The sequence below is a fragment of the Kwoniella pini genome, chromosome 6 (assembly GCF_000512605.2).
Source record: "Kwoniella pini CBS 10737 chromosome 6, complete sequence".
NCBI lineage: Eukaryota > Fungi > Basidiomycota > Tremellomycetes > Tremellales > Cryptococcaceae > Kwoniella > Kwoniella pini.
The window spans coordinates 658,788-681,523 of NC_091721.1; the positions used below are offsets into that span (position 1 = coordinate 658,788).

The window sequence follows — 22,736 nt, forward strand, 5'->3', positions numbered from 1 at the left end:
TATAGCTGATCGAATCGAAAGAAGGCGAAGAGCCCTTGATGCTGAGCGTGAAAGCGGAATAGACGGAAATCTCCATATCACCCACGTGGCAATCTGCGATTTTCAGCAAAATGTTCGAAGTTGCATTTAAGAATTGATGAACCTAATGACCAAAATCATTCATTTATTTGCATAGTAACTCCACTCCTACAGCGCCCATCAGTCCTTCTACTCTTCCGAGCCAGACCTGCATCAGAATGGCTCATCAGAATAAGCGCCAGAAGAATGGTGTCGCTACGACTGTAGCTGAACAACCAGCAGCTGGACCTTCGAAGCCTACTCCTCGACTTTTCGCCCCTTTCAGAGCTTTAGGACATGTAACGGATCATGTACCTTACGCTATGTTCGTACATACACCTCAAGGTGCTCTTGCTACCCCTACTGTCAATATTACAACCTCAGTAGGCAGGAGTTGGTTGATGTGGGATGCAGCGAGGATGACTTTAGTCTTTGCTGGTAAGTCGATTTCCGCTATACACCAAGTGTCAAGCTTATACGATAAATTTCATTGCCAGGTCCTGATACTGGTGCTCAAATCAACTCATTGGCTATGACTGGTACTGAAATCTTTGCTAGTGCTGGTGCAAGGGTGATTAAATATCATCGAGGCAAAGAAGTGAGCTTTGTTTCGCGAATTATAAAACAAGCAAAGCTGATTGAGATAATTCATGTAATAGACTGGCTCATATATATCTCCTGATCAATCGAATCTAGGGAAGATTCTGATATTTGGTGATGAGTTGTTGGTCTTGAAAGAAGATGGTACAGGAATGGTGATATACGATTTGAAAGGCGGACGTGAGTTGATCGCTTCAATCAAAATTGTATCTGATGGGTCCTGAATCTGACTTACTCTGGATTTCGAAAATTGCGTAGAGCTCAAAAATCAAATCACTTTTCACTCTTCTTTTACTGCTACTCATTTAATGCACCCTTCGACGTACCTGAACAAGATATTGATAGGTAGTCAACAAGGAGAATTACAACTTTGGAACGTTCGAACCTGGTTAGTCGTTGGAGTGGGACCGTTTGATACTCCGGACAAGCTGACATTGTCTGCAGCTCCTTGATACACACTTTTCCGCATCCAACTCCAGCTTCCTCTTCCCCTGTAACAGCGATTGTACAGTCCCCCGCCATCGATGTAGTCGGTGTAGGATACTTAGATGGTGTAGTTCGAATATTGGATATCCGTCAAGGAGATTTGGTGATGCAGATGAAGATTGAAGATGGAGCTGTAGCAGGATTGTCCTTCAGAATGGGTGAGCTTCCAGAACATTCATAGCTGAATCGCGCAAAAAGCTCATATAAATGTATAGATGGTCCTCCTATACTGGCAACTGCTTCCTCCACTGGATCATTAGCTACGTGGGATCTGAGCAAAGGAGGACGAGTTTTACATGTTGTTAGAGGCGCGCATGATCAGAGCGTCACTGGATTACAATGGGTACCTGGACAGCCGTTACTGGTCTCGTCAAGTGTGGATAACAGTGTCAAAGTAAGTTATTATGTAACCTTTCCGTATCGAAAGGAAGTAGTCGGAGAGCTGATGACGCGGTGTAGCAATGGTTATGCGATGATCCGACTGGAATGCCTCGACTACTGAAATTCAGAGGAGGACATCATGCACCGCCAACGTGTATTAGATATTACGGTGAAGATGGAAAACAAATCTTGACAGCTGGACGAGATAGGTCGTTGAGGTACACTAGTGTTGTCAGAGATTCAAGGAGTTTCGAGCTGTCTCAAGGTGAGTACAGCTCGCTTGATCGGGTTATTTGCGCAGAATACTGATCATCAAAGTGCTATTCAGGTTCCTTGATCAAGAAGGCTATCGGCTTAGGAGTGACAGTGGATCACTTGAAATATCCTCAGATCACCGCTATTTCCAGTTCATCTATCAGGTCAAAAGACTGGGAGGATGTAGTCACTGCTCACGCGGATGATGCGGTAGCTAGAACATGGCGAGTACAGGAGAAGCGACTAGGCCCTTGGACATTCGAAATGGACAGTGGTGTCGCTCAGGTAAGTCTCGGATATTGAGGTGGCGCCGAATGCGCCAGCTGATGCCTGCCGAATCCTATAGGCGGTAACTGTCACTGCGTGCGGAAACTTCTCGTTGGTCGGTTCATCTACAGGTGAAATTAGGATGTATAATATGCAATCTGGAAAAGAGAGGCGATCGTTTTCCCTCTCAGGATCTGCTCCGGGAGATAGCAAACCTAAAATCATTGCTCAAAGTAAGACTGCCAAAGCTAAAGCGACGCAACAACAAGCCGCTGAAGGTGTCAAGAAGACTCTTGAAGCTATAACTGGACTAGTCAGTGATGCACTAAACCGGATTGTGGTAGCTAGTACTTTGGAAGGGAAGTTATACGTGAGTAGTTGTATATCAATACGATCTGGGATTCAGTTCGGAGTCTTGGAAATCTACAGAAGCTAATCTGTTCCGATGTAGTTCTTCGATTTTCATACTACACAACTCCTCCATTCCGCCCAACTTTCCACTTCTATCACCTCGATGTCCCTTAACAGAGATTCCGGATTATTATCGGTCATTTGTGATGATCTTACCGTTCGACTAATTGATATTGATACGAGGCGAGTCGTGAGAGAATTGAGAGGATTCAAAGGCCGAATACTGGACACTGTAAGCTATGAAACCCGTCGAAGTATTTAATTTCAATATGAATGCAACAACTGACAATTCTGCTCCTTAGGTATTCTCTCCTGATTCAAGGTGGTTGATCGCTACGTCCCTTGATTCGACAATCCGAACGTTCGATATACCTACTGGCCGACTCGTGGACGCGTTCAAGACATCTTCTATAGCTACAAGTTTGACTTTCTCCCCAACGGGTGATTTCTTAGCTACGGCCCATGTCGACAGTGTCGGTATACACCTTTGGTGAGCGAGCTATTCTTTGGACCAGATGAAAGCGTGTGTTGATAACCATCTAACACATAGGGCAAACAAGGCACAGTTCTCCGAAGTGGCTTTACGTCATATACCTGAGGAAGAAGATGTACCAGAGATTGGACTACCGTCGGTACAGGGATTAGCGGAGGATGCTGGTAAGTCTTATCCACTCAGACATCTTATCCTCTTTGCTAAACGTCGATCGCAATTCGCAGCTATTGAAGGTGTGGAAGCCATTGGAGCACCGGAATTCACCGATATCTACACAACGCCTGAACAACTTTCCGAAGGTTTAATCACTCTTTCTCTGATACCGAGATCGAGGTGGCAGACCTTGTTGAATCTGGAAACTATAAAGGTGAGTTGATCTAGTCGCATGGATATGTAGTCGCGCTAATCCTATGTCATGTCTGATCCAGCAACGTAACAAACCTAAAGAAGCTCCTAAAGCGCCAGAAGCAGCTCCATTCTTTTTGCCTACTGTATCAGGCCTAGAAACTCGCTTCGACCTGAGTGCAGCTGAAGATCAGAATGATGCTCAACAGAATGGCAAGAATGGACAACGATTAGATTTGGCAAGTGGTTGGTTGGAAAGTGAATTCACAAAGAGATTGACGCGGGAAGATGAAAGTGGGGATTGTAAGTGTATTTCGAAATTCTGAATAAATCGTTTAGTGATTTACATATCAAACTGATTATTGTCAATGATTAGACAACACATTCTATGAATATATAAAATCATTACCACCTTCAACATTAGATTTAGAAATTCGATCATTAAGCTCATTAGAACATTTATTAGCTTTTTTGAATTCTTTGATAAATAGATTAAAATCAAATAAAGATTATGAAGCTGTTCAAACTATTTTATCAATTTTTTTATCAGTTCATAATGATTTACTTATTCAAAATCCAGAAGAATTTAAAATCAAATTAATCGAATTAAAAGAACAACAAAATAAACATACTAAAAGAATTAGAGAATTAGTAGGTTATAATCTTGGTACACTTGGTTTTTTACGTGGTACATAGATCATATAATCTTAAAATATGCATTGCATGATTGGTTTCTAATTAATACAAAACAAATAAATCTTACAATATCATATTCCAATATAATGAAGCAGAACTAATAATCTTCTGTATCTTTATAATTCGCCATTGGATCATCATAACCTTGTCTTGAAAGCCTGTAAGCCTCTGCGAAAGAAAAGCCAATTACAAATTAGTATATTGCGATTTCATATATATACACAAATGGTTGATGAGATGAGTGATTATTGATAACTCACCCAATTCTTCTTGAGATACATCAGTTTTTGATTTTTTATTTTGTTCCCAGGCTTCATTTTCATTTAAATCTTTTCTTTTCTTTTCTTCAGCTAAAGCCTTTTTCAATTTATCTCTATTTAATTCAATTTCTTTATCTTGATTTAACATATCATCAGGTCTGTTACCATATATTGGTCCATCTTTTTCTTTATTCTTTCCATTCAATTTAAGAAGATTTTCAACATGTTCATCTTTTAATGATTTTCTTTCTTTTTCACCTGCTTCTTCTATTGCTTTTACTTTTGCTGCTGATTCTAATAAAGCTTGTACACTAGAAGATGAATTAGCAGTTTTACCTGCTTCACCTGTACAATAAGATCCTGATAATACTGAATGACAACATGCGAAACCCCATTGTCCCGTTGATAAATCGTAAAATGATCCCCAAATTGCCGTGTGATTGTTGATATACACTATCAAAGGATCAAATACGTCAGCTACTGGTGTCCTCATAAAACAGGCACTGCCCAGCAGACTCACCATCTTCATCGTATTTTGACCTAGTGACAGCCTTTTCTCGACCTTTGACTATTTGACCGGATCTCGAGTATTCAACGTCTGATATGCAATTTGTCAGTCTCCTCAAATACCGGTGTAACCTCTTGACGGGATCGCAAGCTACATACAATCTTCGGTCTGACCGTTAAGCAATTCCCTCGGTAGCCTTTCCAAATGTTCTTCACCACCATATCTAGCCAAAATGGAACTTTTATTCGTATCTTTGAGTACTTCTTTCTTCTCTTGGAATTCTTTATGTAACAATTCTCCTGCTGTTGGATTAGCTAGCATATGAACGTTGTTCCCTCTCTGAGCTGATTGCCAGGCAAACATCTGTAGTTTTTGAATATTTGTGGCATCACCCGAGAATCTTTGGAAATTGTCTCCCGCGAATTTCATCTACAAAGCAGGTCAGCTGGACAGCACCTATCTACAGGAGTTGCAAACAATGACGACAGGTTAAAGGGAGAATTGAACAATCCAGAACGATGAATCCAACTCACATCCTCCGGAGCCATACCTTGTACAGGAGCATCTCTCATAGATCTAGTCTTGGGATCGTAGTACGCCGAATCAGCATCCAAGTTGTGTAGATATTTCGCCGTATCTTCCCTAATACGTAAATTTCTAACTGTTATTCTAGTTTTTGTATCTAATTTCTGACCAATTTGATCGGCTGCTTCCGCATATTTATCTTCATCATCTTCATCTTCATCACTTGATCCGAAATCATCATCATTATCTTGTTTCTCTTTCTTTGCCAATTTCTTAGCTGTTGAAAGATCCGCATTTGAAGTTTGATTATCAATTTCTTCTTCCCTAAACTTTTTCCTTGCAGCTTCTGTAGCTTCATATTCATCTACAACATTTTTGTAAGATGAAGGATCATATCCATTCCATCTATCTCTTTTTGAATCATAATCACTTGCGAAATTTTGAATAACTTCATCAGGAGCAATATTTGTATTAGTAAATTTTGCACCTTTCTTACGAGGTCTTTCTAAACAATCTTTTTTCTTATGTGTCATTGCTCCACAGTTCTCACATGCTCCTTTCCGATATTTTTTTGCTGCTGGACCGGCAGTTTGACCCCTTTCGTACCATTCATCCATCTTCAAGGCTGGTCCATCACTCCTGCCTATACGTTGATGCGCCAACGAAGGTTTACCCGTATCAGCGTACCATGGTGCTTTTGTTATATATTCAGGGATATGTGGGTTGATAGCATTTCCTTCTTCATCAACTGCTGCGGGAGCTGTACCTGCTTTACGAGCCGCATCAAGATCCTTTTGTCGTCTGAACTCTTCCCGTGATATCTTACCCCCTTGCAGGGCAGCTAAGTCAAGTGGAAGTGGAGGTCAGCAAGATGTCTGGAATATTTAGTCAAAACGTACCACTAGCGTTCGACATCTTGCCTGAGTCGCTGATGTATGTGCCTGTTAGCACTGAATCTGGAGACCGTTATGGATCAAGGAAAACTCGACTGTCGTTGAAGGTGCCAAGTATGATCAAGCGAAATGAATGATCAAAGGTCAATCATGGTAGAATAGGTTGATTAAGGTCGAAGGAAGCGGCGAATTCATACCACAGCCACGTGTTAGGCATGATAGGATAAAATACAGTAAATTGATCTTCGATTTATTGCATCTGTTGGTTGATTGCCACTACCTAGCATCCTTTTCATTCTGGTAACATATTACATCTCGCTTTAACTGATTCATCTCACTTTCGAATCCAAATTGTAATTGCAACTTGAAAGATCACCCTGCAGGCAGATTAGACTAGCAGTAAAAGTATCGCAGTATGTGGCGACCAGCAGCCCGAACCACGGGTACCAATGATGTGAGTATTAGTCATCCCTATTTACTGTCTCTAACGGGGCGCGGTACTAAGACAGTCTTGCTTTACAGGTTCCTATCGGTAACAAAAGACGATTCGGCTTACCGGAAGAAGCTCCTCCACCTTCCAACGCTCCCTCGCACGCACCAAGACCCCCTGCAGTTGATATTCAATTCTTCAATGGTCGTCAAGAACGTGATCGTCCGGAGAGGGACGATTACGGAAGAAGAGATGACTATGATCGACCAAGAGGTGATTTTAGGCGAGATGAACGGGATAGCTATGGTGGTGGTGGCGGGGATAGATTCGGAGGAGGTGATCGAGGGGCACGATATGACGAACCTGATAGAGGAAGAGATAGGGAAAGAGAGGTTGCCGCGGAAGGTGAGTTCTTCGCACTTTTTTCTTTATTTTACGTCTGCTTACTTGTCTTATTGGTTATAGATGGACCAAGAAAAAGAAGGTCGCGATGGGGTGATGCAAAAGTCGATGTTCCCGGTCTACCAGTAGCAATCACTGGTAAAGTTTCTCAACATGAATTAGATAATTATGCTATTCACGTTCGATTGGAAGAAATAAATCGAAAGTTACGAACAGGAGATGTTGTTCCACCTGAAAATCAAAGATCACCTTCTCCCCCTCCTTCATATGACGCTTATGGACGAAGGACAAATACTAGGGAAATTAGATATAAGAAGAAATTGGAAGACGAAAAAGCCAGATTAGTTGATCGAGCTATGAAATCGGATCCCAATTTCCGACCTCCTGCAGAAATGCAGAATCGACGAGGTGGTAGGCCTCAAGACAAGGTTTACATCCCAGTCAAAGAGTTTCCTGAGATCAATTTCTTCGGTCTATTAGTAGGACCTCGAGGAAACTCGCTGAAGCGAATGGAGAGGGAAAGTGGTGCCAAAATTAGTATTAGGGGTAAAGGTTCGGTCAAAGAGGGTAAAGGTAGACCAGGGGATTTCCCAGAGGATGAACAAGATGAATTACATTGTCTCATTCAAGCGGAGACTGAAGAGAAAGTAAAAGGATGTGTGGCATTGATTAACAGGGTTATCGAGACTGTAAGTGATTTCATGCTTCTGTGCAAATTGTCAGATGTATCTGATCATCTCTCTGTTCACTAGGCCGCCTCAACACCCGAAGGACAAAATGATCATAAGCGGAATCAACTTCGAGAATTAGCCTCTCTTAACGGTACATTACGAGATGACGAGAACCAGCTATGTCAAAATTGTGGTGAGAAAGGACATCGAAGATGGGAATGTCCCCAACAAAGAGTATACTCTGCCAACGTTATCTGTAGATTATGTGGAGGGGCAGGACACATGGCTAGAGATTGTAGAGGTCGAGGTGACCCTAGCTTGGCCCAAAACAAAGAAACTGCGTTCGATTCCGAATATACCGCTTTGATGGCTGAATTAGGTGAAGGTGGAAGTGGAGGGCCAGCGTCTGGTAGACCAGCGGGTGCTATTACTGGTGCGCCACCTGCTCAAGATAGATTACCACCCTGGAGAATTCCCGAAAACTGGATCAGTCGTAAGTTTCTCTCCAATTACCTGACAGTGATTCAGGCAAATGTTGATGGTTTCCGTATAGATGGACCTGGTGGTCGTGGTCCTCCAGGCGGGGGAGGCTTCGGTGGTCCACCTCAAGGATATGGAGGTCAACAAGGATACGGAGGTGGTGGAGGTGGAGGAGGACAAGGCTACGGATATGGTGGAGGTTATGGCGGGCAAGATGGTGGATATGGCCAACAACAGCCTCAAGCAGGCGCTGCTGATCCATATGCTGCGTAAGTTGGTGTCTGGCTTTGTTCACCGAGATATACTAACCGATTCGACATCAGTTATTACGCTTCCATGGGTCAACAAGCTCCCACAGCTGCCTAGTTTACTAAGGAGAATCAAAAATACAAGATATTCATCTGACTTCAGAATGTTAATCTTGTCAAATTTTGCAATAAAAGAAGGAAGATTAGCTAAAAAAAACAGACGAGCAGTTTTACATATACATAACAATAACCGGTTTTTTTTATATCTCGCAGCTCTACTGGTGTTTTTGCCGTTTCAGAGCTGACTTTTGGAAAAGAAGAACTAATTTCGGTTCATATGATGTATTGACTTTAATCGAATAACGTATGCTCCCATTCACTACTTGCCATGACGAGCATGCGCCACCTGCGCACAAAATCCATAGCAGTTTCGAAGCACACAACGGCTAGGCTCGTTTAGCATAGAGGGTAAGGCATAGTTTTTGCATGGTATATATTTGATATTTGTCTTTGATAGAATGATCATTGCACATGTTATGACAGTCCTTCACCATCCATGATATACTAAAAATTCCAGAAAATAAAACCACAAAATACTATTAAACCCGGAATTCGTACAACAGATGATATCACATCCATTGTCTGTAACCCATCACTACTTAGTTGAGTTTTAGAACCTAACCTTTGCGTTTGTGATTGTGATTGTGGTGATAATCCAGGATAATCTTGTCCAGCCACAACCACTTGATCTTTACTTTGGCCTAGTTGATTTTGAGGTACAGTAAGATTTTCACCAGGTAAAGGATTAACAGGAATACCTTTTTGACCATTTGGCACATTTAAACTTGTTATTTGAGATGCATTAATTATTGTTGTTGTTCCTGTTCCTGTTCCATTTTGATTATGTTGATCATTGTTTATTATCGTTTTAGTATTGGTAGAAAAACAAGAATGTAAATGACATTTAGAAAATAATGAATTATTATTATTGATATTATTTATTTGATCTTTTGTTGGACAAATGAAATTATTAGGTAAAATATAACAATTTATTAAATTTTCTGGAGATTGAATTGTAGAAGGTATTTGACCTGTAAATTGATTTGAGGATAAAAAAATTGATTGAATTGAAGAAGGTAAAATAGGGAAAGAACCTGATTTCAAGATTAATTAGCGGTTAAAAATTCAAATTTATGTTGATGAAGTTTTACTACTCACCTGTCAGTTGATTATTTCGTACATCAAATCTTGTAAGATTTGTAAGATTTGAAATATCAAATAGAGGACCAGTACTAAAGAGCAAATTAGCGATTTATGACAACCAGCTTACTTGGATATAATTCTAATCATAGAAAGTTTTTTCAACTTACAAGCTGAGAAGACAAACGAGGTTTGGGAAGAAAAAGTCATTTAAATTTCAATCAGCTAAATGGATTAAAGTGAGACTTAGAAAGATAAACTCACTTATTATTCGAAATATCAAAACTTGTCAAACTCTTCAATCCACTTAAATCAGGTAAAGGTCCAGACATTTGATTATTTCTAAAATCAATTTTATTTAAATTGTTGTCCATAGAATCAATATCAATTGAAAAACTTGTTAATTGATTATTTGAAAGATTAATTGATTTTAACGAAGTTGAATGATGAAATTGTATAAATCCATTCAATTTGTTATTTGATAAATCCAAATTAACCAAATTAGGTGAAATTCTTAAACTACTTGGAAATCGTCCTATTATATTAGAATTTGATATATTTAAATGTGTTAATTTTGTGAATCCATCAAATTTATCTGGTACTTCCTTGAAATCATTTCCTGATAAATCACTAATCCCAAAAGAATATATCAATATTATTTCAACAATTGAAGAAAAAGACAACTATAAATCAAATTTAAACCTACATTCTCATTAAACCATTTATATCAAATAATGAATTATCTAAATCACCTTTTAAACCATTGTTTCTCAAATTTAAACCCATAACTCGTTTTGTAATTGATCCACAAGTTACACCTGACCATTGACAACAATCTAAAATTTCATCATTTGACCAACCTTTATCGTCAATCCAAGACTGTTCAAAAGATTTATAGAATTTCGCCAAATTTGAACAATCAGATTGATGATCATTTTTCGAATCATATGTCGACTGAGAATTAGGTTGCGATTGAGATTGAGAGTCGCTCCAATGATGATATCCTCCTTGATCCCAATTACCATTTTCATTCGTATCATCTTCATTGGTGGAAGAATGATGATATTGCCCATCATCCCAATTGTTATTTCCCTTGGACTCTGAATCGTTATTTGCGGAATGATATTGACCATCATCATACTTATGTTTTGGGTCACCTCTATCATCATTTGAATTGTCATCTTGATCATGATCTCCACTATTGCCACTAGAATTCGCTTCGTGATCCCATTCGTGATCCCATTTATCGTTCGTAGAAGATGAGGAAGATGCATCCCAATCTTGTTGAAATTTTTCATGATAATTGTCATCGCTTGTACTTGTATCATCGCTCATGCTTTTATGCCGACCCGGTGTACCTTTCCCATTTGTATATCCTGATTGATGATTAGCACCATTACCATTATGAGAATTGTGAGTATCTTTCCATCCTTGATTATCTTTTCCTCCGCTGTCTCCTTTTGACCCTTCATCTTGCCATTGATCCTCGTTTCCTTTATTACCATATCCACCATGTTTATTGGAGTCAGAATTATCATTACCACCTTCGCTTTCTATACTTCCCTTCTTACCTCCATTGTTTTCTCTACCGCCACCACTATCATCATCATAACCTTCCTGAGATCCAGATTTATCACTATGTCTTTTATACAAATTCCTCTCTTCAAGCTGTTGATAATTATCAAATCCTGACCAAAGTATCTTATCACTATATTTCCTATTACTAAAATCTGTTATATTCACATTACTCTGCTTATCAACTATATTAGTGATATTGATATTGGAAATATTGTTTAACTGATCAGGATAATTGATTAATTGTAATTGAGTTTGAGCCATTTTAACTTCTTTTGAAGGGATTGAATCTGAAAATTGACTCGAAAGACCAGTAGTCAAGTGATCTTGTTGTTGATCTTCACAATTTAATTCATTATTATCATCATCTCTTTCTTCAATTTCATACTCTTCTTCTATTCCACCATTCGATTCTTCTTTTTCAAAACTCTCATCTTGAATTGATTTTAATTCAAATCCTAATTTCAAATCTCTTTTTTTCGGCTTGTATCCTTTAATAGAATGATGAATTAAAATACCTTCAATACCTTCTAAAGGATTCCAAAAAGGTAAAGTTTTAGGATTTCTAGAAAATGAAAAATATCCAAATCTTTTAATAGGTAATAATCTTTTTGAAGTTGATAATAATTGTCTTTTTGATTGAACTTTATTTATTTTATTGTAGGAAGTTTTAGGTATATGTAAAGCATTAATTTCAAAAATAAAAAAAATTAGAATTGAAAATAAAATTTGAATAGGTATAATTGATTTCATAATTATATTTTTTTATTTTTGCAATCATTCGTTCGTATTTCCCTCTATACCTTTCTTTTATCGTATTTTATTCTTTATTATATAGAGAGTTTTGATGAGTCCTTATAATTACTTTCCGGGTCCAAATAGCGCAATATAGATTTAGGGTTTCTTGTTTTTTGTGAAAAGAATAGTTTTCGTTAATGTAATGAAATTTAAGTATAATTACACATATTCAAATCAAACATCTTTCTATCTTTGATAGTCAACCCATTCTCTGTATATTATCCACTCTGTCTTTGAATACTACTTAATGTACCGAAAATCTAGAACAAAATTTAAAAGGCTGTATTTGATTTCGTTTGCAACATGATATGAAGTATAATGAATCAGCCTGATATGATTTAACCTCCAAGCCACTCGTTAAAGAACCGCCACATTGCCTTGAGATTGAGTTTGAGCAAACGCATAATAGTTTCTTGTAATGTTGAGGAAATGATGCATGCATAATATATATGAACAAGAATTATATGCAATTTAATTTGGTTATTTGTGAAGTTTTTCAATCCAATGCCGGAAATATGTAAGAAGATTGTGTAAATGGATTTATTCGATGCAGTGAGAAAAAAATGATAAAAAAACAAAAAGCAAATAAACTAATACTCGACTTCGTTCAACTGATGTTTGATCTACCAAACTTCGTCGACTTTACTTCTATGTATACAAAAACCCTAAATTACCAATTCCAAATTAGCTTACTCATCTAATCTATATTTAATCAATTCACTCACAGGTGTTACCCATTGTTTACATCCACATTGTACACCTGCCCAATCGAAATTTCCAATTTTTACACCACATTTTTCATTTGGACAAATTAATTTTCCAGCAATTTCACCTTTTTGTAAAACAGGTTCCATCCATGTCAACTATTTAAAATTAATTAGCAATTTTATTACTATAATTAACTGAATTCTTCACAAAATTTGAATAACTCACTGGTTCAACGAAATATCCTGAACATTTATTATTAACTAAAATTGGATATCCACCATTATTTAAATTTTCACTAATACTATTTCTTCTTTCTCCTTCTGGTGTATTAGGTGTCATAGTTAACATACTCATTCTTCTAGCTGCATTACTAACATTTTGAGATTGTTGACTTGGTGGAAAAGTTTGAGATGTAGAAACAATATCTTTTTCAGGTGAAGAATTTGGTGAACTTCCAATAGGTGAAGGTAAACCAGAAGATCCTGAACCTGCCATACGTAATGCTAAAAGATGAGGTGGAAGACTACTAGCAAGTTGTTCAGCAGATTGGAAAACTCTTCCTCCTGCGGGAGAACCAATTTCTATAGTTGGTGATATAGGTTTAGGTGAAGCATTATTATCCATTCTACCTAATATGTTCGGAATTGGTGAACCAGAAGATGAATTGGGATCAGGAGACGAAGCTGTCAAAGAAAGTCCAGGCGTAGTTGTTGATCGTTTTGGTAATGGTATACCTGCTCCAGGTGAAGATTGTTGTTGATCTTTACTATTTACGCTATTCTCATATTGAGTAGTTATACCTGTCATACTTGAAATTGAAGCGTGACTGGCTCTTCTTCCTGGTAAACCAGTTAAGGGATTTATTACATCACTAACTACACTTGCTCTCCTCTCCCTTTCGCCGGTGACCGTAGGGAAACTTGGTGGGTTTGATAATTTCGGTGAAGGCAAAGTTACGATTGATGGTGTTCTAGGTCTTGAGACTGGTTGTTGGTCTAAAATATGATCCATCATGTGTTCTCTGACTGCCAAATGCCTTCGGCACATCTTACATCTAATCTTGCGTCGGCCATGTGCCCCACCAGGAGTTGGGGGATTGGAAGCTGTTGGCGTCATAGGATATTTCGCCATGGTCTCGATCGAAGGCGCTCCTCCATCTCCGTCTGTAATGGCGAAAAATCAGCTCGATTCAATGATGACGCCTTGATACGAAGAGCCGAGATGCTACTAACTCATGAATTGCGATGCGGTCCTATCCATATAGAACCTTCGAGTTGACTTATCCTTGAGCGAAACTCTACCATCTGCGTTATAAAACAAACCAAGCTGATGCCAAAAGGTTTCAGAAGGGCTAAGTGAACAATCGGTCATCAGCATTGAGAAGGTCTGGTCGTATTCAAGCGTTTGACAACAATCAGGAAGATTGGAAAAAAGGTGACTCACTCAACTACTGGACGTTTATCTCTTAAAGCCACAATAGCTTGTACAGGATCCAAATCATATTCTCTCATCAGATAAGCAGCAACAACAGTTGCACTTCTACTCATACCAGCTTGACAATGAACTAGTACTCCACCTACTTTAGGTGAAGCAGCTAAATTTGAAATTATTGGATCTTTGTCAATTTCCAAATTTCCAAAACCAGGATTAGTTTGATTTTCTGCTTTTCCACGTAATTCTAATATTGATGAAATCCAAGCAACGCAAGAAGGTAAATGAGTTAAAATATCTGTATCTGATGAATCATCAATTTCCAATGGATAAACAGCGAATTCTGATGAAAATTCAAGAGCTGGTCTTAACAAGGATAAAATGTTTGTCTAAATTATTTTTTTTAATGAAATTAGCTCAATCTGAAAATTAAGAGATATATAATGGAAATAATGAATTGATTTAGAGGATGAAAGGATTTTGGATTAACTTACAATTCCCCTTTTTTGTAATCCTTCTATATCCATCGCACTAACTAAATCACCAATCCAAAGTCCATCAACTACTTCTTGAATATGAATTACTCCACTACCACCATCACTTTTATTATTTTGTTTCAAAGGTGAAGTAATGAAATCATCATCATCATCAGAAGACATGATTACATCTTCTTGTAAATTATGTTTATTTAAATAACCTAATTCTTCTGAATCTTGATCATTTTCATTCATTAAAACTTTTTGATTATTGGTATATTTTTCTAAAGCTTTTGCAGCTAATTCTAAAGAACCAGTTGAATTTACTTGTTTATATACATCATCTACTGCTTTTTCATCTGGTTTTGCTGCATCGAAAGGTGGATCATCTTTTATATTCGATTTTGATCTTCCAGGAAGACGTGGTCTAGGTCGAGTGTTTTGATCTGTCATCCTAGGTGAGCTGATGGAGGAATCGGTGATTCGGGAATTGATTCTCTACTTTAGAGCAAGAAGTATACTGTAATGAACTACTGAATCTGTGCTTGATGACTTTGAGTGGCAATTGGGATGAGGTGAAAGATTTAGAGTATTTGAAATGAATGAGATAAGTAGATTCAGATCTTTGACGTAATGGGTATAATCGAAGTTTGGTATAAATCGTCGAAATTACTTTTCGACTATGAATGAAAACCCGGTATCAATGTATTCTACAGTATTTCACTCCTTGCTTCCATCACAATAATCAATAGCCGTAACAGGTCAAATGGTAAAAGTTAATGATAAATGAATTGAAAGTTGCGAAATACAAATTGACGAGGAATCAAAGTTGTTTGCTATTTTGGCGGAGGATTTTTTCCGCTAAATTCAGTATAAATGTGCTGATATTGAAATTTGTGCCAATTTCAACTACTTCGTGAGGATTTCTTGTCTTAAGTAGAAAGATGGATGTATATGTGCGAGTAGTATCATTGGGATCAATTCGACAAAACGAGTTGAATTATGATGCAGCGTTGTTCTGATGGATTGAGAGTCCTTTTAGCCAGAACAAAAGAAGTGGATTATTCTACAATCTTGATGTTTAAATTGATCTGCGTCATTCACCACCCTTTTCCACTCAATCCGATCTCATCGGTAAAGTCCTTTATTTGGGCGGAAATGACTCAAGTGTAGATTAAGTCGCATGGAGCAGCTGCCATCGACTTGGAATGCAAATACCTTACTCCAGTTACGCCGCTACCAACGCATGGAGGTCCTTCCAATATCTATAGACATAGGATTGTATCCTTGCCCTCGTTCAGCATTGCTACATATTTGATCCGGGGAAATGCAATTCATTTGTCATTTTTTGGTTGATTGTATCGTCCTTCCGTCTACTACAATCCTCTTGATGATCCCTTTCTACATCATTCACACAATCTATCGTACTTATACACCTTCTATTGAACGTATTCAGTATATTAGCAAATACGATCAGCCGCATAGGTATATCGGAATATAACTCACGAGTAAGAGCAGCGTTGAATCGGTTGACCTTTGAAGAAGCAGAGAGATCGATGGATTTGTCTCCGAAGTCAACGAGAAGACCACCGAGGACAGATGGGTTGACCTATTCATATGGGATTGATTAGCGACTCTCCCTCCATGTTTGCAATATCGATTTTAGCCCCATCTTGCCGAGTGTAACGCCTCATCACCAGAATGCAAGGTGTCCGACAGTGTCAAAGACGAAACCTCTCCCACATCAACCTCTAACATCTCTTCAATCCAATTCTAGTAGTTAAAAACAGTACTCACCCTGTTAACAACCTTCAGGGTTTTACCTTTAGCGATTTCAGTATCTTTCAAAGCTTTCTCAATTCGGTTCAAAGCTTTGTTGTCTAATGCGTCGGCAGAAGTAACGGTAACTTCAAGTTCACCTCTGTAAGCTGAGATGAGAGAACCGAAATCTTGGAAAACTCTAGGGGCGGATGATAATCTACCGTTCTCTGAGAGGACGGTCAAAAGGTTGAGGAGAATAGGGGATGAGCCTGATGGGAGGATTGAAGAGAGAGCGGATGATCGTTGAGAAGCAGAGAGAGTTGGGTTTTCTAGAAACGTCAATTGAGAATTAGTGTTCGGTATACGACGTATAAAGTCAATAGTCATTGATGCGACGCTGTTAAACTAATAAAAATCGCAAGACGAGAAACTCACGGATGAAAGCGTTAACCTTGGCATCCTCTTTGATCTTCTTATCAAAAGCTTCGATATCCTTAGCCAGGCTTTCCAAATCCTTTGGTGATTTTTTTAAAGCAGCAAGGTAGGTTGAAGTGGCGTAAGTACCGGTAAGGGAGTTAAGTTGGATGGGGGCCTATTAATTACCAACAGATTATCAATATCAGCATATCATCCCAAACGAGAATTTGTTTCTTGTAATCCACAAATGTCGCTATGTCGCAATGAAAAGACTATACGGCCGAAATGCTGAATGTAACCCACCTTGACGGTTGAGGCGGCACTTGCGTAACCTCTAGAAAGGACAGACCTCATAGCGGAAGCCATTTTTGCGGATCGAATGAGTGGGGAGTCGACGAAGATGATAAGATACAAGGTGATAAATGATCAATGACGCCTATGAATAACAGTTTATTATGTGTTTTAGGTGAATGAGTGAGTGAGTAGCTTGTAAGGACTGGCGGAACGGCCTTCTCCCTTAACTCCTCATTATGAGTTTATATAACGCCGTCGGAATTAAAGATATATGGCATATTATTAAACGGAATCAAATGATTCAGTCGGAGGATTCCGGCTAAGATATTTGTTGTTGATGTACTGTACTAACAATTTTCGGTCGAAGTGATTTAATCATATTTCACTACTTAGTATTATTGCTATACGAGTACCTCGCTTATTATTACAAAGGGTCGACTGGGTGGGTAAATAAAAAACAATATCATCGGTTGAATAACCATATCTTCCATCTTATCATACCCTGTTCCATGTTCCATCATCCTATATACAATTGATATCTATGAAAAAAAGAGCACAACAGTCGGCATAACCTCGATCAGACCTCGATAGTCGACAACAACCCTCGAAAATATATCTCCGACGATTCCGGTTTTACATCAATTGTTTTGAATTTTGGCGATTGCCTTTGATCACACTGTAGCTGTCTCTTCGAAAACTCCGCGCATAGTACGATAAGATGAGTACGACATTACCGTTATTCTCATTACTACATAATGGAGGTGGATCTTATCCACCAAGTCCCACTTTTTCCGATCCGAGCTTTTCAACAGGTTACGATGGTGCCTTTGATTTGAAAAATGGAGGTGAGTCTAAAGAGATCTTCAAACGTTGAAATAAGATCGCGTTGATTTCTGTATTTCAAGCTGATGATTCGGTTCAAAGGTTTAGGTAATTACAACTTCCCTACGCCACCTCAAACCTCTAATACCCCTTCTACATCTTCTTATTCTTCAAGACATCTATCCAATTATCCTCAATTGATACCTCCCAATTTCTCTCATTCTTCTTTTCCAACTACACCAGATGGGGACGATCCAACATCTTCATTTTTGGATTTAGATTTAAGTCAACCAGGTCCATCAACGTATCATCAAATTTCAAATGGTCATCATCGATATGATGATGCTTTATCACATCATCAATCTACAAGTAATGGAGGATCTTTCATACTTGACGGCGAAGATTACTTACAGCATGATGATGATGATGATGACGAAGAGGGTGGATTGATTAACGAAGATATAGGGGTAGAAGAGGAAGATGATTTAGTCAAGATTGAAAATGGTGAATCGGATGAAGCACAACCTCAAGATGAAGGAGGGGATGTTGATGTGGATAATGAAGAACCTCTTTATGTGAATGCGAAGCAGTATCATAGGATACTGAAAAGGCGTTTAGCTAGAGCCAGATTAGAAGAATTGAATAGGCTTGTGAGGTCCAGAAAGGTTAGTCAATCGATGTATTGTTTGGTGCAATAAGTGCTAATTTGAGATTTAGCCATATCTTCATGAGTCCAGACATCGTCATGCATGTTCAAGACCTCGTGGTAAAGGTGGAAGATTTTTGACCGCCGAGGAGATCGAGCAGATGAAGAAAGAGGAATTGGAAAAAGTGGAGAACGGAGAGTCAGTTGAAATACTAGACGGAGTTGCCATTCCAGCTTAGTTCGGGCGCCTTGGAGCGCCGTACATCATCATCATCATAATCATCACCATCATCATCATCGTTATCATCATCTAGGACTTCATTTGCAATGTAATTCCACTGTATCGAAAATAAAAACTTAAAACCATGTAATCCTTAAGAACCATTTATCGTTAGATATTTCATAGATCTGTTATCTCTGCTTATTCTCTATCTATAGAATCTTACACCTCACGAGAGCTTCACGATATGTAATAGATGTGAACGACTCGCTATATAGCTACGTTGCGATTCTCTGATTCACCAAGATCAACTGGCGCATCAAATTCTGGAAGTAAATCTGTGATGGGCGACGATGATTAAATTGATTTCTCGTAATGCACATATAGATTAACCGGACTAACGGCTCTACTCGGTCGGATAAATAATGGAGATGCATGAGATCTCCGTGGACTTGATTATCTCGAGCACCGTTTCAGAAAATATCAAAGCATACGATCGAACTACAGAATAAGGTGTCTATATTCTTGGTCATTTATAAACCAGCGATAAAACGAATCTCTTGCGATACTGATCATCAAGAACGTACAGTTCGGTTGGAATTTATAATCAAGATGGTGCTATCGTTAGCTGAGGGACAGTCTCGACTGCTGTCAAACACTATCAAAATCCTATATAGACATGGTCAAATCCAACGACAATCGAATTTGAGTTTCAGGCATTTCACCGTCTCGAATATCATCAAAGAAGAAAGGCCAATATCACAAGATGGAAGTTCGTCCACTACTGAGCCTATGTCAAGCTCCTCTGGCGAAATCAGTAGAGATATGAGCTCAACCGCTGAATCTTCTCGATCGGCTTCTTCGTGAGTCGTCTCGCCCTCACTCTATTGGTTATTGTGCTGACTCCTGGACGATGATCAGGAATGTGACTGATCTCAACGACAAGATGGATGAAGATAAACAGTATGCTGAGATATTTGCTACATTAAATGAAAAGTGAGTCACTCATTCACTTCTCAGTTATATCGATTAAATCTAAATGCGAACCATGTAGTTGGCCAAAATCGAACACTGAATTAAAACCACACAAGCCTAAACCAAAATTTCCTCCTCGTCCCGAATCAATTGCATCTAAATTAACATTTGATGGTTTTTCAACACCTTCTCCACGTCATAAAGGTGTACATTCACGTATAAAAAGATCATCAGGTCAAACTCCAAAAGAAGCAGAAACTTTTAATGAAATTTTAGCTGGTATATTTGCAGATTTAAATCATCCTTCATCAAATAATAGAAATAATTTAGGAAAATCAATGAAAAGTAATTTAGGTATTAAAGATCCTTATTTAACTATAAAATCTGGAAGTGAAAATTTAAATTATGGAATGATTAATTCAAATAATAATTCAACATTAAAAAATAATGCAAAAAATTTAAGAAAATGGTTAGGTGAATCAGAAGAATCAGAAGAAAATTTACAATTTTTAGAAGAATTTGAAATGTTAAAAGAAGAAATGGAAGTAATAAGTTCAGATATTGAATTAATTGAATGGGCAAAATCAAGAATATTTAAACCTTTAACCGAGATTAATAAAGATAAATCTATTCAAGATACAAACACACTTACACCAATTATAACATATCCACCTACATATCCTAAAATATTAGCTCATTTATTAAGAACTTTAAGAGTTAATTATAATTCACCTCATTTAGTATTATCACTTTTTCAACATGCTAAAACATGTTCATTAGAATCTTATCTTTCAGGTTGTTTAACTGAAGTTTATAATGAAATTTTAACTGTACGTTGGGAAAGTTTTAGAGATTTAATAGGTGTTGAACAAGGTATAAGAGAAATGGAAATTATGGGTGTAAATTGGGATCAAATTACTTCAAAATTAATTTCAAAAATTGTAGAAGAAGTTTCAAAAGATTTATTATCGTCTTCTGAAAATCAACCAATTGATATAACAAGTATACTTTCGAATTCAAGTACATCTATAAATGAAAATTCTCAAGGATTTGAAAATTTAGCTAATATAACTAAAAATTCTATTAAACAAAATTTTATTTTTAATCAATATGGTGAAAATGTTTTAATTAGATTAAATAGATTAGATGAAAGAGTTTCAAAAGATGTTAAAAAACAAGAAAAATATTATGAATTAACCAAAAAACGTAAAAGGCAAATTAGAGAAGAAAGAGAAAGAAAAGCTCAAAGAGAAAGAAGGCAAAATGAAGAATTCATGGGAGTTAGAGAAAAAGATGATAAACAGAAATTAGGTTGGATTGGAGAACCGAAAGATGGTGAAAGAGCTTTTATATAAACAGGTTACATAATGCTTAAGCATACTCTGATTTCTGATTACATGGAAGTGCTTCTTCAAGGACATGTATATTCATCTACTCAATCTACCATTCCCTGACTATTTTAGTCACCGTTCATGAATGAATGAAAGTAAAGTGATCACATAAGACTTCAGGCGTATGAGCAGCAGCATCATTCAAATTAGATATACGAATAAATGAAAAAAAAAAATAAGGGACAATGAAAAGGCTGCATTGATCTTCAACCCCAGTTCATAAGTTGAAACCAAAAAAAACACACTTACACATGCGCTAATTCCTCCCCTTTGATGTGAGATTTTTTCTTTTCTTTTTGGTTAGTGAAGTACAATAGACATCACGAGTTATTCATTGAACTTTACAGATTGGTAATGTACTCAGAAGTTGCATATGCATATAAGAAATTGATATTCTCAAAATTCCCACTTCTTTTCTCATCTGTCAATTATTTTTTCTCACCGTATAAAAATATCATCTCACCGTAGAGAGACAATTTTGTGAACTGTATTAATTTAACTTTCAATTACGATTCCCAACTTTCGAATCTGTATATAGTCTATCAGAATACTTAAGGTCAGCACTGCATACAATCTTTTTTATAGTTCATTAGCTTATCGATACATCTTCTGATTAGATATATCCATCATTATGCAGATCAGCCTCGTTGTATTCCACTCGCCGTGCAATGTTCTCCTTTCGCAATCGGACTGACACTAAGCATATCAAATGACATTTATTGAGGACTGGAATAGCACGCTATTGTCTGTGAGTGCAATCAATATTTCCTTCCTTTCCATCAGATCTCAAGTGAGCCTTTTCCTCGTTTCGCACCTGTTCGATTTTTGTTGGTGATCTCGCTTTCCACTTCATGTCCAGAAACACGTAGAATAATATACATATGCATAGTATACTAAATAACAGGAGACAACCGTATATCTCTATCAATGGCTAATCCACCTCCACCTTTCATCAATCTAGCGCTTATAACGTGGTTATGAGTTGCTTCTCATGCCACTTTGAATTCCCGAGAGTTATCTCCAGTCCGCAAGGCCTGGGATGGAAGAAAAACGGGATTTCCTCGCCACTATACTTACCTTATGTACTCGGACTGTTCCGCCTTCACGATGCGGACCGGGATGATAGTGTCTCGCTCATAGCACGGCGACCCATGGTCCATAAAGGGAGACGCTTTCGTTGTGCTGGCTTCGGCTGGTTCATACGTTAAATATTTCGATCTGTCCAGGTAGTCCTTTCGAGGGCGACCTGGCTACACCTTTTTGGCTCATCATGACAGGTACAACTTTATCATATCCGGAATTCTGCAGTGAAAGAACCTATGTAAAAATGGACGTTGCTTTGGCGACAAATGCACTTACTTTTGTAACGTATAAACACGACATTTCGTGAACCTCGACTTCTCGTTACGACCTCTTCAACCATCGGATTCATATATGAGTTTCTCTCAATTCTACACAACAGAACTTACATTTCCCGTGCATTTATCAAGCTGATTCTTTGTTATGGAGCAGAAAGGAAATTACAGAGAGGGAGCTGTCAACGCCTACAAATCAGTCATGCTCATACTTCTAGGAGATGCATTCGGTTCTAGAACGCATTTTCCGTGAGTTGAC

The 22,736-nt window shown here is 37.9% G+C and overlaps 8 protein-coding genes across 8 annotated transcripts; 4 read left to right on the plus strand and 4 right to left on the minus strand.

The window, feature by feature from the left end:
• Positions 1 to 236: 236 nt before the first annotated feature.
• Positions 237 to 3,991, plus strand: I206_104697 (uncharacterized protein; the record flags this gene model as incomplete). Its single annotated transcript, XM_019154000.1, has 15 exons — positions 237 to 495; positions 555 to 655; positions 717 to 837; positions 916 to 1,045; positions 1,102 to 1,301; positions 1,359 to 1,537; positions 1,603 to 1,789; positions 1,853 to 2,064; positions 2,126 to 2,416; positions 2,498 to 2,689; positions 2,760 to 2,947; positions 3,008 to 3,114; positions 3,175 to 3,317; positions 3,379 to 3,598; positions 3,672 to 3,991. 15 exons carry the CDS (start codon positions 237 to 239, stop codon positions 3,989 to 3,991), a joined length of 2,850 nt encoding a protein of 949 aa, XP_019012740.1.
• Positions 3,992 to 4,088: 97 nt separating this feature from the next.
• Positions 4,089 to 6,199, minus strand: I206_104698 (pre-mRNA-splicing factor SLU7; the record flags this gene model as incomplete). Its single annotated transcript, XM_019154001.1, has 6 exons — positions 4,089 to 4,159; positions 4,252 to 4,704; positions 4,772 to 4,849; positions 4,918 to 5,188; positions 5,293 to 6,125; positions 6,184 to 6,199. The coding sequence occupies 6 exons, from the start codon at positions 6,197 to 6,199 to the stop codon at positions 4,089 to 4,091; spliced, it is 1,722 nt and encodes a 573-aa protein (XP_019012741.1).
• A 393-nt stretch (positions 6,200 to 6,592) lies between these two features.
• On the plus strand, positions 6,593 to 8,526 carry I206_104699 (branchpoint-bridging protein; the record flags this gene model as incomplete). The annotated part of the gene is made up of 6 exons (XM_019154002.1): positions 6,593 to 6,631; positions 6,700 to 7,012; positions 7,073 to 7,698; positions 7,762 to 8,173; positions 8,234 to 8,429; positions 8,484 to 8,526. 6 exons carry the CDS (start codon positions 6,593 to 6,595, stop codon positions 8,524 to 8,526), a joined length of 1,629 nt encoding a protein of 542 aa, XP_019012742.1.
• A 446-nt stretch (positions 8,527 to 8,972) lies between these two features.
• I206_104700 (uncharacterized protein) lies at positions 8,973 to 11,936 on the minus strand (the record flags this gene model as incomplete). The annotated part of the gene is made up of 4 exons (XM_019154003.1): positions 8,973 to 9,562; positions 9,627 to 9,700; positions 9,873 to 10,238; positions 10,315 to 11,936. 4 exons carry the CDS (start codon positions 11,934 to 11,936, stop codon positions 8,973 to 8,975), a joined length of 2,652 nt encoding a protein of 883 aa, XP_019012743.1.
• Positions 11,937 to 12,604: 668 nt separating this feature from the next.
• On the minus strand, positions 12,605 to 15,049 carry I206_104701 (uncharacterized protein; the record flags this gene model as incomplete). Its single annotated transcript, XM_070202987.1, has 6 exons — positions 12,605 to 12,646; positions 12,707 to 12,844; positions 12,915 to 13,852; positions 13,922 to 14,040; positions 14,133 to 14,509; positions 14,615 to 15,049. 6 exons carry the CDS (start codon positions 15,047 to 15,049, stop codon positions 12,605 to 12,607), a joined length of 2,049 nt encoding a protein of 682 aa, XP_070059088.1.
• A 975-nt stretch (positions 15,050 to 16,024) lies between these two features.
• Positions 16,025 to 17,140, minus strand: I206_104702 (ATP synthase F1, delta subunit; the record flags this gene model as incomplete). The annotated part of the gene is made up of 5 exons (XM_019154005.1): positions 16,025 to 16,035; positions 16,103 to 16,205; positions 16,394 to 16,686; positions 16,793 to 16,949; positions 17,078 to 17,140. 5 exons carry the CDS (start codon positions 17,138 to 17,140, stop codon positions 16,025 to 16,027), a joined length of 627 nt encoding a protein of 208 aa, XP_019012745.1.
• A 646-nt stretch (positions 17,141 to 17,786) lies between these two features.
• I206_104703 (transcriptional activator HAP2) lies at positions 17,787 to 18,775 on the plus strand (the record flags this gene model as incomplete). Its single annotated transcript, XM_070202988.1, has 3 exons — positions 17,787 to 17,913; positions 17,993 to 18,555; positions 18,608 to 18,775. 3 exons carry the CDS (start codon positions 17,787 to 17,789, stop codon positions 18,773 to 18,775), a joined length of 858 nt encoding a protein of 285 aa, XP_070059089.1.
• A 593-nt stretch (positions 18,776 to 19,368) lies between these two features.
• On the plus strand, positions 19,369 to 21,086 carry I206_104704 (uncharacterized protein; the record flags this gene model as incomplete). Its single annotated transcript, XM_019154007.1, has 3 exons — positions 19,369 to 19,619; positions 19,678 to 19,752; positions 19,811 to 21,086. 3 exons carry the CDS (start codon positions 19,369 to 19,371, stop codon positions 21,084 to 21,086), a joined length of 1,602 nt encoding a protein of 533 aa, XP_019012747.1.
• Positions 21,087 to 22,736: the final 1,650 nt, after the last annotated feature.